Source organism: Temnothorax curvispinosus, unplaced genomic scaffold (genome assembly GCF_003070985.1).
Source record: "Temnothorax curvispinosus isolate PA1 unplaced genomic scaffold, ASM307098v1 QBEX01003793.1, whole genome shotgun sequence".
NCBI classification, from domain to species: Eukaryota; Metazoa; Arthropoda; class Insecta; order Hymenoptera; family Formicidae; genus Temnothorax; species Temnothorax curvispinosus.
In genome coordinates this window covers 43,888-63,269 of record NW_020213573.1, presented here as the reverse complement: position 1 = coordinate 63,269, position 19,382 = coordinate 43,888, and the positions used below count along the sequence as shown (strand labels likewise).

Sequence of the window (19,382 nt, the reverse complement as noted above, 5' to 3'; positions counted from 1 at the left end):
TATATATGCACACATATATGCGGATAAAATTCACGTTTTTAGTCAAATAGCGTTTAAATTAACGTTCTTAATCGATACCGTTTGAAAATACGCGCTTGGAATTAATTTCATTTCGTGTCGATTGCGGCGCGGCGTACGTATGATATAAGTTGAGGACGTTTTCCCCCGCCATCTTGAACAATCCTTTCTTGTTATTGTTGTTGCATGTGGTCGGCGCCGTCGGTAATGTCGGTATGGTGTGGTCACTGTTTGCAGATGCAGTTTGGAGTTTGGAGCATGCTGGAGCACGTGGTACTTTGGCCTTTATTATCGGACTTCTTTTAACAATCCACTGCATCAGAATATATATTTTACAATTTACAATCGTAATGTACTCCGAATTATCAAACGCCTTCGCAGCACAGTATTATTTGCAAATAATCGTCTTTTATAGACGATGCATACGGCATAACCTATTATCTATGCAGGAATACGTAAGTACCACTCACTTGCTGCAGCAACAACTCGAAAAATTAAAAGTTTTTCAGAAAATGAGTTTAGATATTTTGAATCGTAAACATTTTGCTATATTATTTTTTAATGCAATTTAGGTTTAACGTTAAATTGATTATAGAGGAATAAAAAGCGTCGTTAGCTCGCTTCATTCAAAAATCCAAAGATCTGTTCTTCTTTTTGCAAATAACTGAAAAATGACAATTTGTGAGTTATATCGTTATTGCAGCAAATGTGAGCGATATGTAATCGTAATAAAGAAATGTTATAGACCTGCTTGTCGCAGGAAATTTAAGATATTGTATATAATTCGAGGCAACAGTGGTTTTCTTAAGACACTGCATCAACAAGCAGTTTTCTACGGTTTACCGAAAATGCTATTTGCCATTAAGGGTTGATTTATAATAGCCGTAACCGTTGATTTAAGCCGTAATCTTTAAGAAATTGACCAATCACAGTCGAATGTGAGAAGAATAATCGACTGTGATTGGTCAACTTCTTAAAGATTACGGCTTAAATCAACGGTTACGGCTATTATAAACCAACCCTAATACTGTATTAACATTGTAACAATGTGATTTGTAGGGTAAGCTGCAGCCAGAGTTGCGCTGCAATCATAGAAACTTTTTTCTCCACTGAGAAGACACCTAACTAAAGAGACTAATTAATTTGTACATTTCACTAAATATGTTTTAAATTAAAAAATTACTACAACGTATTCTGTGAAATGAATTCTTCATTTTGATTCGCGTTTGATTGAGAAGGAATTTTGTTTTATTACATGAACGTTAAATATGATGAATGGGTAATCATCGAGATCTATGAACAACATGATTTATAGTATTTACTATACTGATCTTTATTTGAATCAGCCTGAAATTTCAGCAGAAAATAGCAATCTTAACTAATACAGTTTTTTTTTATTACTTAGGTTGCCTGCAAATCTCGAATGAAACAGTATCCTGAAATTTAACAAAGGTATTTATATTTTTCTATATTATCTTATATTTTGAACTTTGTCTTAAATGATGTTTTTATAATCACCAAGATCTATGAATGCTATGATATGCAATTTGCTACTTCTGATTTCGTCAAGTTTAGCAGAATATGTGTGATTAACATTACTCAATAACTAATACACAGAATGTATATTTTTAAGGTTTGCAAAATCCCTGGAATCCGTAATGGCAACGATTGCAGGTAATTTTTATTTACCATAAATTTAATTTTTTCAGTTATTTATCTGATAATATCTGAAAATGATGATAATTATCTACTAAAATCTATGAGTACTATGATTTGTATAGTATTTGTTAATTGATCATTTATATTCGTTGGAAATTTATATAGAAATGTAGCAATCTTAACTCGAAAATGATTATTTTATTATTAGATTGTTTGCAAATCCTTCGTCCTACTCAAAGCAGCATTTTAAAATTATGATGTAGATGTTCTTTTAAATTATTTTACTTATTATTCAAAAGTTGAATAAAATGATATTAAAATAATCGTCAAGATCTCTCCGAGTGTCATAATTACGTATATTAATATTGAGAATAAAATTATTTCACGAGAATTGCTGTTCTTTTATTTCAAAAGAAAATATTTTCTGTTTCAGATCCTTGATCTTCTGGTGTCTTTGTTAAACGGGTTTTTATATTATATTTATAAAATTATATATTGCAAAATTGAATTGTAAATATTTATGAATAAAATACTAAAAATAAATAAAATAATATACAGTTATGTGCAAAATAATAGCACCTTCTGAAAAAAATGAAGAACATTCTAAATTTAAACAAAAATCTATTTTTTTTTAATCTTTTTGTAATAATGATATGTTATGTTTGTATTAATTGATGTATATTTAATAAATAAAATAAAGTAATATTTTCAGTTAATTACTTTTAAATTTAGAATTTTCTTTATTTTTTCAGCCGGTGCTATTATTTTGCACATAACTGTATAATTAATATCTAAGTTTCCAAGGAAAAAAGTTAATAAAAAAATCACGAACTTCTAAAGTCCCAATTTAATACTTTAAGGAGGAAATGCAATTGCAAAATCAAAGATCAGATCTTTATATTCTTTTTACTTATTACCAGATCAATATATTCGAACTCCTTTATATAGAGCGCATAATTTGATATATCTTTTATTTTTTATTGTAAGATTTTGCAGGCGTCAATATAAATTCGGAAATAAAATTTATAACAGTATAATTAGGAAATTTTCATTCAAGACTCGCGCGTAAATGCATTATCCGTCACTCTGTCCGCGCGAGGATCTCATGTTCAACCTCTTTTCTTTAGACACGCAGAAATCATTTTATAAGAAATTATATTAAATTTAATGTAGATATGTATATATTTAGTTTAATAAAATTACTCGATTAGAGTTACACGAATTTTTTCGTCCCGTTCTTCGTTACTCTTAATTCGTGAAATTAAACGCCGTTTGTGCTGTTTGAGAAAATGCATCGGTGCGGAATAGGCGCGCTAATACGTATTTACGCGTAATGAAAGGACGAAACGCGCTTTCTCCGAACTGATTATCCTGCGGCGAGAGAGGACCAAAAGGACTCTCACTCGCGCGCGCTCGCAACGTGCGAGCTGTTTTCGTTTCGCGTCGGCCCTTTCGCTCTCCTGGCTGAAGGGAGAAATCGTAACGCTTTAGGATTGCGGTTCGTCGTCTCGTTTGCGAAGCTGTACGTTGCTAACTGCACCGCTAACGAGAGTCGGGCGGGAATTGCAATAGCCACGCGTCGCACTACTATGACGTCTTCTCGCCGTTCGACTGAATAAAGCCTGAGCACTCGACTATGTAGGGCTTATTAATTTAACTTGTCGCGTTGCGAAGTGCCTCGGCGAGGTCGGCAACTGCTGAGGAAACTGCACCGATCGATCGCTCGTAAACGTCTATTAGCATGTAAACGCGATTCGTGAGCGGTGAGCGGTAACTGCTGACTGCGCTCGAGAATGTTTAAATCTCTCTATATATCGATATGGCATTATTTCATTTATTGTCGGGTGCGAGTATTGATACTCGATATTGTGCCCAAGGCTAATAATCAGAGGCAACCCTTTGCGAGCAATAGGAAATTAATAACAGTGTAACGTAACAGCGTGAATAATTAATAACGTTTTGTAAATAAAAGGATAACGTGATAATTCAAAAATTCTTTCGCTGAACTGAGAAAGAGAAACGTGACGAAAATTCAGGGAAATAAAAGCTTTCCAATCGAAGTAAGGCGCGATGGAATCCTTTCGGCAAGTGCAACAGGGATTTAAATACGCGGCGCACAGAACAAATGGGCCTCTTCGGGATTTTCATCCGGCCTTTGCCTGATGGAAATATGTGAGAGAGGAAAGGAAAGCTCGAGGCGATATCCTTTGCGGCTTCTTCAGCTTCTTCTTTAGGATCCCGAGATTCGATAAGATATATAGGAATAAAACAAGAAGTGGGATATAACGTTATACGCGATACACGATAGAATTATATTGGACGCACCGGAGAATAATGGCCGATTTTAAGTTGCAAGCTCGGTGAAATATAGATTTAAAGCAGCTGCTATATATTATAAGATGGTTAGTAAAATAATTAAATATGATATCTGTCGTAAAATTGTTGTGAGAAACGGTCTGGATACGTTCAGACACTTTTGCGATAAATTTTACTTTATCATCATATAAATGCTGTTCTTTATATACATTTTTGAATTGGTTCATCTATTTTTATGTTTTACTAGAACAGTACAAAGCTGGGAGATTCAGATAAAATTTTTGCCTGTGTCTGGAAGATCCAGATAAAGTTTTGCCTGGGTCGGGAGATCAGAGATAATTATTCTTTTCTTTTTGCAGTAAATGGAACTGATTAAATTGAAGGAAAAATTTTTTGCTCCTAAGATTACTTAACAACCAGTAGATATCTATAATCAAAAGATCAAGAATTTTAAATTTTTATCAGCAAATTAAAAACAAAAAGATAACTAAATATAATTATAATATAATCAGAATTTCAATGTAGAAGCAAATGCTAAAATACTTCAATTAAATGTTTAAATGCTTGAATATTTAAATCAATATTACACTGTTAATTAATATTACTAATACACTATTAATTCTTCGATATACATAACTGTCAAAATATGCGTTGCTCACGAAGTGAACGAAACGAGAGAATCAATTGGCAAAGCGGCAACAATTAAATGTACAATTTCGAAAAGAGCACATCTCTGAAAATTAAAATTTTCCAGGAATGAGAGAAAATTGATTTAATTTTAAACTATTGTACCCAGTGATACAAAACTTTACAATTTGCATTTTAGGGTCAAATCACAATAGAATATGAAAGAAAAATATTTTAAAGGTATTATCATACCATTATACCATTATACCTATAACAATGTAACTAATAATTATAACACAAGCAAATTGTTATATTAACAATCCGCATTTCCTGGCAATCTGGAGATCTAATTAACCTAATTGTTTATTATTAATTCATCCGATAGCGTTATTCAAATTAATACACACATCCTGAACATCCGCGGAACAAATGTGGAAATCAATGTTTGCACATGCGAAGATGGGATATAACCGTTTAAAAGTGGAAAATTATTATAGGAGGGATTGAAAACGGCAATCAAAACTGTCATTTTCATCATCGGTACCTTTCAATATAAGTAGGTCGCTGAAATGTGAACTTTAAACGCGCCGATATCTTACGGTAATACCGCTATTATGCCGGTATTATATCATTAGCATTATACGATATTACGCCGATATATGTGTATCAAATTAATTTATAATTTATTGTAGATTTACAGTGTTTACATCAATATTTTATGAGATCGCAGGAATAATGTGTGGTGGTAAATAATACTCCGCCCGCAATTCGCAAAGAGATTACGTGGGATGCGATTCGCCGATTTTGTCGGCTTTTTCGCGAAAAGAAAAACAATCGAGTTATACTTATTTTATCATGATATCGATCGTGTAAGTGGAAAAAAAATAAATTTCTTAAATACTAAAGATAAATTTAACCGCTGATCGAATACTCGATATCGTTAATGTTTGCTTAACACGTAAACTCATTAATTTAAAATGAATATAAGTATACAAATTCATTCGAAAAACCGGTTAAATTGCGCAAGGTATTTTTGACAGTTAGTTATTCATTGGCGGGAATCAAGATGACGAATGATTCCGCTTTTTCACCTGGCGTATCAAAACTTATGTTAATATTTCTTACGAAAGTGCTGGACTTTATCCTTTTTCGACATTATCATATCAAAAAGGATCTGTATAACAAAACGCGTTTTCTGCACCGCTATCGACTGGATCTAAGGTCACTTCAACATCGCGATTTCTTAGCGACAGCCATATACCACGTTAAATGTTTGACGAGATGAATAAAAGTGGCTTATTAGTTATTGTGTGTGCGAAGCAAATAACGCGCAAAAATAATTCTTACCTACTTCGGAGAATGAATGTATGCGTATTTCGCATTCTCTTAGTCGCGAGGTATTTATCGCGCTTTTAGCATAAATGACGACGTTAAAAACGTCGATTCTCATCAAAACGCTGAACAAAAACGACATTACAACACAAAGCTGACACTCCGGATGCATATATACAGCGTATTTTCAATTATATACAAAAAAAGTAAATAAAATAAATAATAAACAAACATCATAGTTTGCTAACTATAGAAAAACTAATTTTTAGTATAACCAAAATGAAATTAGTATGAAATAAAAATTTGCCAAAGAAATAAATTTAATATAATAAAATATAATTAAAGAGACGATGAAGTTGTAGGCGATTACTCGTCGGAACTTCCTTTTTCGAAATTAAAAATTGACAAAGTCAATATTATTACGTAAATGAGATCGATACGGCAGGAAGATATCAAAGTTACACGCGATGAACGCTGTATCAAAATGTGGTAGCGCGAAATGTAGAAGTGAAATTAAAGCATAACACAGACAATGCAACTTGGAACAGAATGGATATATGGCAAACAAAATTGCGATAAGTATGCCTGGCGGAGAGTGCCGTCTTTTGAGAAAAACTTGAGAAAAGTCCCGTAATAGGGGAATTCCGCGCGTTTCATATATATTCTCGCGCGAACTTGGAATCACCTGGCCGGCCTCCGTACTTTACCGGCCGGCTTTTAGACACTTTTAGCACAAACCGTGGGGGGTTTTGAATCCGCGTGTGGAATATTCCATGCGAAATATCCAGACGTAACCCGAGAGCCGCGACCGCGCGCGCCCGCCACTGTGTCCTCGTTCGCTTTGAATTTATTATAACTTTGCGCACGGGGGGGATGGTGTATATATACGTATATACACACGTATATGTATATATTTCTGTCCAAATACACCCTTCCGCGACGCGCGCGCCTCGGGTCATTCCTGCAGAAATTCAATTCGTTATACGCCCCTGTGCCCGTTATTTTATTATGTCCAGACGCCGCAAAAAACCACACCAGGATGCGCGAACTTTTTCCTCCACGAACGACATCCAGAGTATTTCCGGCGTTGCGCATCTTCCCTCCTCTTTTACCCTCTCTCAACGCTGTAAACAGCGAAGAAAAAAGCACCATCCCTTTAATGATTGAGATTTCAATAGCTCTTGAATAAGAGATATTGAAATTAATATTTAGGTATAAGCGGAGTTTTAGCGCGAAGTTACCGTCATTATTCATGGCCTGAGATGAGCTTCGACGAAACTTTAATCCGAGTCTTACACTAGCGTCTCTAAGAATGCATAATTATGAATCTAAATAAAATATACAATTTTTTACTTGAAATTTTACACTTTTACAATGGAATCTTAAAATTTTTACGATTTCACTCTCTAAATGTACAATTATGAAATCCAAGATACGAAGATTTCTCGTCACGTAACTTCGCTGCCACCTGAAAAATTGGATCTCGTGTATTCTCTTTTACTTCTTTCTCTTTCTTCCTTTTCCTCTCCCTTTTGTCCGATATAAATTTACACGTGGACAGAGAATCTGCTCTCGTATATCCCGAGGAGACTTTAGCACGAAATGGACGCGCATTCACGCATACATGATGCATGCTGTCTTGCGGAGACAAAGGTAAGCACAGCTAATGTTTGGCACACTGAATGTCTAGTGCAAATTGGCTTACCACATGTAGAGAGAGAGAGAGAGAGAGAGGAGAAGCATACAATTATCCTAAAATTTCGTTATTTCCTGGTCTATCTTTGGACCATCCAAGAATCAAATTTTCTAAATGGCGAGGCATTAACACAGCTTTCGTCCTATAATCCGTTAATGGTTATAATAATAACGCTAAAATAGCAATTTCCCGATGACTAGACATCGGATTTTTTATATGCAGATTGATGGAAAAGAGCAATTAATAACTAAAATTATGTTATTTATACAATATCCTACATATTTATACTGCAACATATGTTAGGTATAAATATGTTGGATATTATAAATAACATATTATAATCGTTATATTAATTGCTCTTTTCCACCAATCTAAGCATATAAAAAATCCGATGTTTACCGATGACAAAAGAGAAGGAGAGATGCAGGCAAAAAATTTCACTTTTACGCTATTGGTCATCTTCGCAAACTTATTACGCAATTTTTGATGATCGCGTAGAGGATTATGAGGAAAAAAGATGCCACACGCAAGCGCGTTCGTGACATTTCTATACCGCTCACGTCTCAGTCTCTCTTTCATATCTCGCGCATATAAATATAAAGTCTGATGTCGCAAGTAGGTATATTATCAAATAAACATATTGGATAAATCCACAAAAAAAGACACTGTATATTCAGTAACACGTGCCAATGGTTAATCATAAAATCCAGCAATAAAACCGCAATTTTTATCATCGAGCGACATAAACGTTATCGCATAATGCATAAAACATATGCGAGTTGGATGAAAAAGCTTCTCCCTGCGACTCGTAGGAAGAAAAATGGGAATTTAAAGCGTAAAAATTGTGAAAGAAAGAACCGGCAAATAGATATAAATGAAAGGAGAATTTTGCGAAACTTGAATATTTAATTTCGGGGCAAAGGCGAAAACACACACGCTTCCACATTTCATCCGGGATCGAGGTGGAAGACGCGAGGAGATTTCACAAATATTTGATATCCGCTATCAGAAGGATCACGCGAGTCGAATTCCCGTATAAGCGGCGATGATCGCTTTATTGTCGGCGATCGTCCATATGCAGACACATAAGGGAATTGCATTCTCGTTACGTATGCACGGCGCACGGCCGGCCGTTCGGCCCGAGAGCTGCCATTATCGTCGCGATTATGCATATTCAGATAAGCAATCAACACCATTGAGGCTGCGGGCAAGGGTCGCGGCAGTCTGAAACGGGGTTTTACTCGAGAGCCGCTGGCGAAACGCGCGTATAGAGAAAGTACATCCTGAATATCGTCTTCCTTTTGCAAAAGCCGGATATGGAAAGCATCGATAGAGAAAAGTGGATGAACACCAGCAATCTAAAGATAGAACGCTGCTGCGCAGCGTCCAAAAATACTGGAAAATGTCCCAGAGGACAAAAATCTTAAAAAAAAAAGAAAAAAGATTTAATATTTATAAATTAAAAAATTGTCTTCGTATTTCTCGTTCCTTCTTTCCGACGACCGTAGTACCTAATTACAACTTCCGCGCTTAAACTTTTATCCTGTTAGTCCGACACGCGAATCTTTCGATTCCTGAAAACGCGTTTTCCCGGGAAGCGTGGGCGACCATAAGGACATTTAATAACCGGGCCAGCATTATCCTAGAAATTGCTCGGCGGCCGCCTGACGCGAGCCAGCCTCGCAATTTCGTTCTCGGCAAGAACGAGCTACTAAATCCTGAGGAAAAGTGCCCTTGCCGGGCGTATCGCCGTCAGTCAGATCGCATAATCGGCGATTTTTTTCCTCACGACGAGCTGACGTATCGTCGTAAGTAGAAGAGAGCCGCGAGGGGAGAAGACGGGAAGACGAGTGGCCGTAGAAGAGAATGAAATATACACCGTGTCTCAGATATTCTCGTTAGTTAGCTGTTAGAGGGAAAAAAAGAAAGAAAAAATCCTGGAATTTTTAAAACGTGAGGAAAATCGTCCGCGCGCCCGCGCGCAATCCGGTTGACAGAATAATTTGTATAATTGGAATAAGAGACGCGAGAAGAAATTTCAAAAAATACCTAGAAGAATGTGATTTATTTTAACACTAAAGTATATACCACACGTTTGAACTGGTTTAATTAAAAATAAAAGAGATTCGATGAATTAAGCTCCAAAGCTCGCGAGTAGACAAAGAGAGAGAGAGAGAGAGAGAGGGAGAGAGAAGTTATTCCTTATCTACCGTTACACGAACGTCTTAAAGCCATTTTCACTCCGCGCTCACGGAGGCATTTAACGTTAAAAATTGCGAGACCGTGAAGTAGAAATTCGCTGAGAAATCTGTGACTGACGCGGGGAGCGCGCGATAGCTCGGGCACCCGGTATAATGTTTTAATTTCGCGGAAAATCTGACGATGTAATTTCTGGAATAGGGCGACGCCCGGCAATTGTTTCAGCCGGCTTTCACCCCCCGCATTATTCATGAGTCGACCCCTCCTTTTTTCGCCAACAAGAAGAACGACACCCCTCTCCCCTCTTCACTCCTACCGGTTTCTTCGCCCTTGTTTGATTCTTTTTCTCTTTCCCTCCGGAGATGATCATTTTTGTGGAGTCTTCAGTTCATAGGCAATATTGCATTCGGACATTATTAACCTTTGCATTAACCCCGGGGGAGATCAATATAATCCCCTCCTTCCTATATATATTTCTCAATTCTTTATATATAAAATCTGAAAGAATTCTTCAGAATTATATGCGAGAAGGAAGATTATTGAAAAAGAATATATTTTATGTACGCAAATATATATCTTTTTGTACATAGCTTCAGGGCTGAATTTAACGGAAATAATGAAGAAAGTTACAAACTAATACAAACCTTGTCGTACTTCAATAATTCTCTTTATTAACTGAGTTGGTATAATATACCATCCATTTGTTTCAAATACGAAGCTTCGGTTGTTTCAGATACGATCTCACTCTATTTGTAAATACTTTCATAATGCCCTGACGAATCACATCAGTTTGTTCTCTTACAAAAGCGCGAGCGCACAAACGCACAATACTCTGATAAAAGATATATTAATTTACACATTGTTTGTAGATGCCTTGTATCGCGTGTGTTTACGTGGCCGCTACACGGTAGGTACGCAAATCCAAATTAGTCATGAACCAATTTTAATTGCGCTAATTGTCATAATTTCCACGGAATTCTGGCCCACCGTCGCGAATGCTGAGTTGCTCAGTTGCCGGAAATCGTTGTAATTTCGGAACAGGGAGTACGCGCGGAATAGCGTTTTCCATTCTCCGTAGAATTCCATAATGATTCCATATATCACCTCTAATAATTCCTGAGGAGACTTTATGACCCTTTTTCTGCGAGACACAGTATCCCTTTCTTAAAAAGGCATGTAAAGTCGATACTCGCGATATCAAAATTAATTGAATGTGCAATTTCGAAAAAGGCACATTTCTTGACTTATACGTTTTTTCACTAATATGTACGCTATAATAGGTATTTGTCGGGTAAAATAAAAATTAAATTGAGACACTCTCACGCGCGGCTTTTACAACTGTATCGCGCCTATGGAAAGCCGCTTGCGTTTTAGAAATAAAAAGAAAATAGGATTAAAAGCTGGCTAGCGTTTTGACAGTTGCGCGCATTGTAATTGCGCTCCGCTGATGGCATTGCAAGTTTTATAGAGTATTTTTTTTCCGGACGGCGGTCATCTCCACGATTGTTCTTTGCGAATAACGCGATTTAGGGCACGATCGCCCGTTGCGAAGCGCTGCTAGTCATTCTCGATGCTGCAATTTATTAATGATGTTAATTCTAGGCGGAACAAAGGAAATATCTCGCTGGCGGCTATCGATATTGCGTTTGTAAAATATGGATTACGCGGGAGATGTCCGTAACAGGTGCACACGGCCGGCCTCTCTCGATTTAATAATACAATATTCCATGTCCTATTGTATGCACGATCGGATAAATTTATTACGAGTCATAAAATCCTAAGCGACAAACAGGGCACGCGCATAGCTGAAAGCTCAATATAAATTATGTAACATAGCAAAAGTTGCGAATTGTTTTTTTTAACTGGCTTCACGGCCTTCCTTTGTTGCCCGATCGATGGCCACTTTTACAATAAGTAAAATAATATAAAAACTTTACATGCAATTTTTCATTATTAATAATACAAATACAAATTTTCATTAAGCTGGAAAAACTGCGCTCGGGAGGCGCAATATAGGGGTTCCAACAAACAAACGCAAACGCGATATCTCGATTTAATAAAAATACATTTTATAAGCCTGTGTTAAATTAATTTTATTATTATTATTATTATTATAGTTGTTTGTTGTTCAATTTCGTTATGTAATTCCTACGTGCAGACTTTCGGCGAAATATTCCGCAATCTCGGGTTGCATTCTGCCGTTAATTGTTTCGGACGGCAACACGCACCTTCGTTTCGGAGAGAACGCATCATTGGTCCGTCACGCAAACCTTATTGCAGCTTGCGCAACGCTCGGCGCTAATCCGCGTGGGATTCGTGATTTTTCTCGCGCGCGCGGCGGGTCGCGGCGATGTTTTCGCGCGGCCACCGAAACGGAAGCAATAATTCGCTCGCGGCCAGCGACGAAGTTAACGAGGTACGAGCATACCGCCCGTTAACTTAACGCCGGCCAAATATTATTTTTGCAATTCCCGCTGAATCCCGCTAACGAGCGCGCGTTCGTGCAAAAGCGCTGACGCTCTGCTCCCCCTTTTTTTTCTCTCTCTCATACTCTTTTTCTCTTTCTCTCTCTCTCTACCTGTTCTCTAATGTTGCACGCAAAATTCTCTCAATGACTGCGACATACACGTTGAATCACAGTTTTGTGATTCTTTTAGACGGTAACTGTCTCGGGGATTGAGAAACCCGAGGGGGGAATTCCCCGGGAACGGCCGGAATTACCATAGCAAGGGGAATCATTTTTTCCGGCGCGTGTCCGGCCAGGGTCAGGAACTTTCACGAGAAAATACGAAATGGGATTAAAGTGAAGCGTTCGTGAGCAGTTTGGGACAAGTTTGAAATCATAATTACGGAAATTCCGCGTATATCTATAGCGATATTTGTACGACGGAGTTGATTTACAAAGGCGCGAGGAGAATATTTAAGATTTGCATACCTATGACGCACGTTTCTTTTCCTTTCGTCCTCCTCGCGGAGAGTCGCGTGGAAAGGTTTGAGGAGGGAGAAGAGAAGAGAGGGCCGTAAAGGCCGATTCGACGAATTCGGGGTCCAGTTAAACGGGGGCCGGCTATAAAACAGCTGACCGACACCGTCGCCGACATCAGTAGTATAACTCTGCTCGAACATGAAGGTAAGCGGTAACTTTCTCCTCTGCTCACTTTTCGTTTCCTTCGTTTTTTCGGTTGCTTCCCATTATCTTTTTACGTTCCCTCTCGTATCATCCTTGGAAACCCTCCGACCTTCCCTTAGCCGTCGTTTTTTCGTGATAACAATCTCCTTTTTCATCTCCCTTCGTGTGTTTTTTTTATCGTTTGATTATCCTGTTGTCTCGGAAGGTAACTTAATGTGTTGTTAATTTATGAGCAGTGTAATTTTATTACCTCGGCTTTTTGCGAAAATGACGATAACGATGTGTAATATGGACCGGGTAGTTTGGTCTTTTTCTCGCTCTCTTTTAAACAGCGACAATTTGAATAATCCGGTATCCATTTAAATAATCCTGTAATTATCTTGTATCTATCCATAGTGATATTATATCTTTTTCCGATGTCACCTGTCTCTCTTAATTACAGACATTTGAAATTTAAAATAATACATATCCCCGTTCTCTTATTACAATTCTTGATTTCTGAACTTTTTAAATATTCCACTTCTTTTTTCTCCACCACGTGGGAATCGCATAGACGTTAATTGCTACCTTTTATTCAACGAAAATCCGATCCTGAGAGACCGAAAGTGAATAATGCAGTGCAAGTTCTTCGGTGCATCGAGGCTGTTTCACGTCGTTAACGACCTCGGAGACCGTTTAAGGGTCTCCTACGGTGATTCAATGTCTGTCTTCTTCGTACATCCTCGCAAAAATTCAGGTTAATCCGCTGCTAAACGTGCGCGGATTTTTTTGTGACCGCGCCGGCGCGGCAGCGTGCTCTCTTAAATCGCGGGCGACTCTCGGGTCGAGACGAGGTAGAATTTCTTTACGAGAGTGAAAGGCGTCAGGAAATGCTGCCCGTGGTAATGGTGACGATTGCGTAACGTTTACGGAGGCATGCAAGTTGTTGCTGAATAATTATTATTTTCCTTCCCACGTTATCATCTAGAACGACATTGTCTTTGTTCAGCGCTCTTGCCCAACAAAACGTTTTAATTTCGATTTAACGAGACCGCTGCCAAGCGATTAATTTACCGACTCCAGGTATACGCAATCGCGAAGCTTTAAATGTATGTCAAGTCAAAATTAAAGTAAACGATTTATTTGAATTGAAAAATTATTGTAGTGTTAGTTTTTTATTCGATTTGCCAAGAAATTTGGTAATGAACACGCCATGCAATCGGCCGTCTTATATCCATATATATATTAAATACCACCACGTTCTCTTCACTGAAAGAGCTAAATATCTCTAGGCGAGCCCGCAGGATAACATCATTTCGGTCGCCGCCCTTTGCGCGCTTTACCCTTCGCCAAAGTATAGTGGGTATCGCATGTATATCGCGTAGATATCCTCCTCCGCGTCAGAGAAAGTGAGAGAGAGAGACAGAGAGAGAGAGGTCCATTCTATACTAATTAACATCTTAACTAACTCTCCGGCATTAACCCGTTATGTACTAGCGTAACCATCTGGCCGCGGTCTTCAGGGAAGGGTGCAGAGAGAGTCCCCTTGCTTTTGAGTTTGAACCAGCTTGTTGAAAGTGTTGCGGTTTGCATTTTCGACGAATTAAACTACAAATTAAAAATAAGACCAAGTTCAAGAATATTAAGTCCTTGATGTTGACTTATATAAAAATTACTTGACAATTTTTTATACCAACTTTACAAGATTGAGTATTACATACACAGATAAAAAGAAGTTTCTCTATTCTTTGAATAGACCAGAATAAATTTTAAATTGTTAATTTAGATCAATTAAATCTATTTTAATTTACGAGTTGAAAATTCATTTCAACTACCGCCAAGAACTGTGAATTGAATAACACAGCCGCTAAACTGGTATCTCGAAATTGGAGCAGTCAATGTCACTTTATGACTTGAAGCTAAAAGAACAAGTGTACATATACGAGAATGCGCAATGTGCTTTTTCGTTTTTCACAGGGTGACATTGATCGTTCGATTTTCTTTTCGTGCAACATTCGCGTACGAATCTAGATTATTCTAGATAACAACCTGGATAACAACTTGAATGTGTATATATCGTATCTGTCGACGAATAATTTAAATAAGTACAAACTTATGCTAATGAAATTTCCGAAAATTAATTGCCTCCAAGACGAAAAGAGACGAATGAGTGGAATGAATATTCCGAGATTCTACTTATTTCGCCGTATCGCAGAAACATGTTTTGACGTTCCGCGACGCGGATTCCGAGGAACGCGACAGAAGTGTCTCTTAACGCTCCACGTAATCGCGTTTGAGAAATCGTTTGACACATTCCGTATAATTGAATTGATTTCAAAACGGAGCTGCGCGCACTGCGTGCCACTGGCCGTCCGCTCTGTCTTTACCTACTAATGAGGCGTGCAACGTGCATGCACGTGCGCGCGCGCGCGCGCGCGCGGATTCGGTTCGCTGCTCCCGTTTTCCGTAAGCCTGTAGGGGTCCCGCCGCTATTTCTATTTTCGATGGGCCCAGAGGAATTTCCATAGCGCGCGCTCACACGGAGCGCGGTACATAACACGCGTAACACGTACGCCACCCGCTCGTTGATATTCACATCACGCGCTAAACACGCCCGCATGCGATTCTGCGTTTCGGCAGCTCGGTGATTATGAACGCAAGCCGGCTCGGCCGCGGCGGTAAACATTTAGCCACGTATGCACACGCGACATTTAGCCCGGCGAGCCGGGGCCATTCCGAAGGCCATTCTGACACTTTGTTCACAGTCGCGGCCGACGTATTTATGACCGTAGAATTGCGGTGTCTTCCGGGTTTTAGCCCCCCCCCCCCCAGATCCCCGTGGGATCCATAAACGGCGGTGTTTCGTACCTCATTCAGTCCCTATAATCTTATGAGAGCGTAAACACGTCCATATAGCGGGATACACTATCTAGATTTCCGGATGTACTCTTTCGTATCTCTAAGGAATTTTCTAATGCCCTATCTAGGTCCTGGCACTGTTCCTCCTCGCGGTAGCGGTAGCTCTGGCAGAGGAAAAGGTATACACGACGAAGTATGACAATATCGACTTGGATACGATTTTGGCGAGCGACCGTTTGCTCAGAAACTATGTAAACTGCTTGCTGGAGAAGGGAAACTGCACGCCTGACGGCAAGGAGCTTAAAGGTGAGCTTTTTCTTTCGAGATTTTACTAATTATTACTATCATAATTTCGTTATCTCGTTCGTTCTGGATCCGAACGTTAACTCTAGGCCACGCTTATTTTCGAATTCTTTTCACCACACTCCTGTCCGTGAGGCCGCTTGATTTTGTCACGTTATTTTTATTCTAATTAGTATTTTTAAGCTTGTAATATAGGAATTGGAAATACAGAGTCTAAATAAGATGTTTATGATAATATCAGGTCAAGAAAATGATTTGAATTTAAACTGAACATATTACAAGGAAACTAAAAAGTTTTATTATTATGTGAAACCTACGCTGAAAAAAAAATTATTATTTGCAAGAAAACAGATTTCTTTGACTTTAGTTTCCTTAGTTCAAAGAGGTATTAGGTAGATTCGAGAAAATATTTTAAAACTCAGAAAAATGTTTTCTTAAATCTACCCGATACTTCTTTGAATTAAGGAAACTAAATTCCAAGAAATCAATTTTCTTGCAAATAAGAATTTTCTTTTTCAGTGTAGAAAACCGAAAAATGTTTAGCGGTCCACTCGACTGGAATTTGGCGAGCTAGGGTTAAAATCGGTACTTCAATAAAATATAATTCTCGTAATGCAATGCAACGGCGAAGGCAGAAATAAAAAAAGAAGTAAATCCGAACGAGCGTCTGGAATAAAACGTGTCTGATGTCCATGCATTTGGCGCGATAACGCGGCACGATGAAATGAGACGGTAATGACGGTCTTTCACACGCTTTCTAATGCGCCGGAGGATCATCCTTGGCACTAATGGCCACCGCGTCCCGTCTCGTGTCTCATCTCGTCGAAGGATGCGCGATCCGAGGTCGTTTCGTTAACGATGTTACATATGTACGAAGCGCGCGCGCGCGTGCATATCGCTTCAGCTCAAGATATGAATAATACGCTACAGGGGCTGCAGCTGAGGAGATTTCGACAAAAAGTGTACACCTCGGTCGCGAGACATTTTGCGTGTACGTTCGCGGTTTAGCGTCGCGAACAACGGACGCGCGTTCGGTTCTTTTAGCGTTTGAGAACTTTGTCTCGCGCAAAAATATCCCCGCACGGAGTCGAGAACTGTGCGCACACGTGGGACTATAGAGACCAATTTACTTGCTCGGCGTATATTCCCGCGGATTACACATTTCCCGCGAATTATATTAATTACTTGTCGCGACGGCGTCGCGATTTATTTCTCTACGTTAGAATCACGTTTTATCGTCCCGCTTCTTTTCCCAATTTCTTTTTAGCCCCGGCGCGCTACCCCGTCGTGAGATAAAACGTACGATGGACGGTAATACGTTACCGAGGATATATAGTCTTGTCTCAGAAAATTCACGAGAGATATGCGGGGGTATACGGGGAGTCAGCTGACCGGAGCAGCTGGCGCAAATGACGCGGGGGTGGCGGCAAAAAGAGCCCCGGGACAAATCCTGCGGGACATCGAGTATTCGAGAAATAACACGCGTGTCATTATGAACTCCTAGCGAGAAGAACTCCGTAGCGAGAAATGATTTTATGGCAGGGCCTGTGTCCGCTAATATTTATCGACGTAAAAAGAAAGGAATTTATTCGATATCGCGGGAGAGAAAAAGATAAAAGGGAAGCGACTCTGATATTTTTTTTTTGAAGAATCTTTACCGCGCAATTTTATAAGTCGCTTCCAACGGAGCTCTCGACTTCGCGCAGAGCGAAGTCACGTCCCTGAGCTGAATTCGCTCTTGTAAATTTTCTTTCTCTTCATTTCAGAAACCCTTCCGGACGCACTGTCGACCGAGTGCAGTAAATGCAGCGAGAAGCAAAGGAAGGGCACCGAGAAGGTCGTCCGGTATCTAGTTAACAAGGTACGCGCTCGCTCGCTCGCTCGCGCCAACACGCACGCTTTGCCCGTCACTTTTCACCGGGCTAATTAAACGCGAGGTCTGCGTAATGAGTTGATGCCCGGTGGGAGTGGGGAACACTCGTGGGACACGTCGAGGCGGTTTAAATGCCGCGGAACTAGTTTGACTTTCACGCAGAGACGGCGGGTTAACCCTCTCTCGCCGCCGAGTGGCAGCGGCTGCCCTGCTGTGGCAGGGGGTGTCCCCGTGATTCGTTTGCGAACCACGCCCGGGAAAACTTTTGCATCCGTAGCCAAATAATTTAACGGCGATGTGAACCTCCCTTCGATCCGAGCCCTTCCTTCGAGAACTGATTTCACCCCCGAGTGGGCAGTCATTCCGATCGTTTTAAGGGGATCGTCTCAAGGCATTTTCGTCTTGAATCCATTTCACAGCGATTCTTGAAACGTTAAGGATATTTTTTACGCAGTAAATATATATATGGGCTCTAAAGAGATATTATTTTACTACAATGTATATATAAGAGATTGTCTTTGAAATTGTTGATTTTATCGTATTTTTACAATTGCGTATTATTGCGCAAGTATTGACTGAACTACACGGTGACGCTTTTAGTAATGATACAGCTTTATCTCAGTGCGTTTCTCGATGCAAAGTGTTTTAAAATGATAAAAGAAGAAAAACCTTTCGGGGTAAAAAACCTTTATGCGCGGGCTTTATTATATTTACATGGATGTAACTAACGACACATCTTCGATAAAAATGTAATCCTGTTACGCGAACTTGTTACGGAAGGTAGAAGGGCGATTGCTTATTCGATCTTTCACTTTATTTCAGAAACCGGAAACTTGGGAGCAACTTAAGAAGAAGTACGATCCCAGTGGCCAATACACTACCAAGTATGTAGACGAAGCACACAAGCAGGGAATAAATGTGTGAATAATTTAGATTCTCATCTCGCCGAGTAGAACGTCGAGAAATCTGTCCTCTCTTCTTCCCACACGGCACTCGAATTAAATAAATCTGTTAGTGCAACGTCACGTACGATCCCTTCTCAACAAAAAATTCAGAAGCTACGAAGAAAAGTATATTACCAGATGTTAGTAAATAATAAACGACAAGTGTAAAAGGAAGTTGTCGCGATTGAATTATTGATAAATTACTATTATTAATCTAATTGTCGTCATCGATCATTTACACTACCGACAATTTCCATCTTCCCTGAGACCCTGACTTCTCCTGATCCTTCCCCTGTCTTTGTCTTGATGGGCGAACTACGTTTGTACACCAGTCACGGGCGGCAATAATATATTTCTTGGTGCCGCGGCTCTTCTCCCGAAAGCAGTTCGACACTTCGGGAAGAGATAAATCTAGGCACAATGCCGAGAAAAGTTCCCCCGGCCGAA

The 19,382-nt window shown here is 39.2% G+C and overlaps 1 protein-coding gene and 1 long non-coding RNA gene across 3 annotated transcripts; both read left to right on the top strand.

Moving 5' to 3' along the window:
• The first annotated feature begins 7 nt into the window (after positions 1-7).
• LOC112452871 lies at positions 8-2,202 on the top strand. Of its 2 annotated transcripts, none has more exons than XR_003040547.1 (4): positions 8-473; positions 1,078-1,470; positions 1,652-1,692; positions 2,111-2,202. It is a non-coding gene; the product is annotated as an uncharacterized LOC112452871 (long non-coding RNA). The 2 variants fall into 2 exon arrangements; XR_003040546.1 differs by having other exon boundaries at positions 236-473; positions 1,424-1,470.
• A 10,674-nt stretch (positions 2,203-12,876) lies between these two features.
• LOC112452872 (ejaculatory bulb-specific protein 3-like) lies at positions 12,877-19,149 on the top strand. Its single transcript, XM_025013301.1, has 4 exons — positions 12,877-12,977; positions 15,944-16,121; positions 17,885-17,979; positions 18,814-19,149. Exons 1-4 carry the CDS (start codon positions 12,972-12,974, stop codon positions 18,913-18,915), a joined length of 381 nt encoding a protein of 126 aa, XP_024869069.1. The 5' UTR covers positions 12,877-12,971; the 3' UTR covers positions 18,916-19,149.
• The last annotated feature ends 233 nt before the right edge of the window (positions 19,150-19,382 follow it).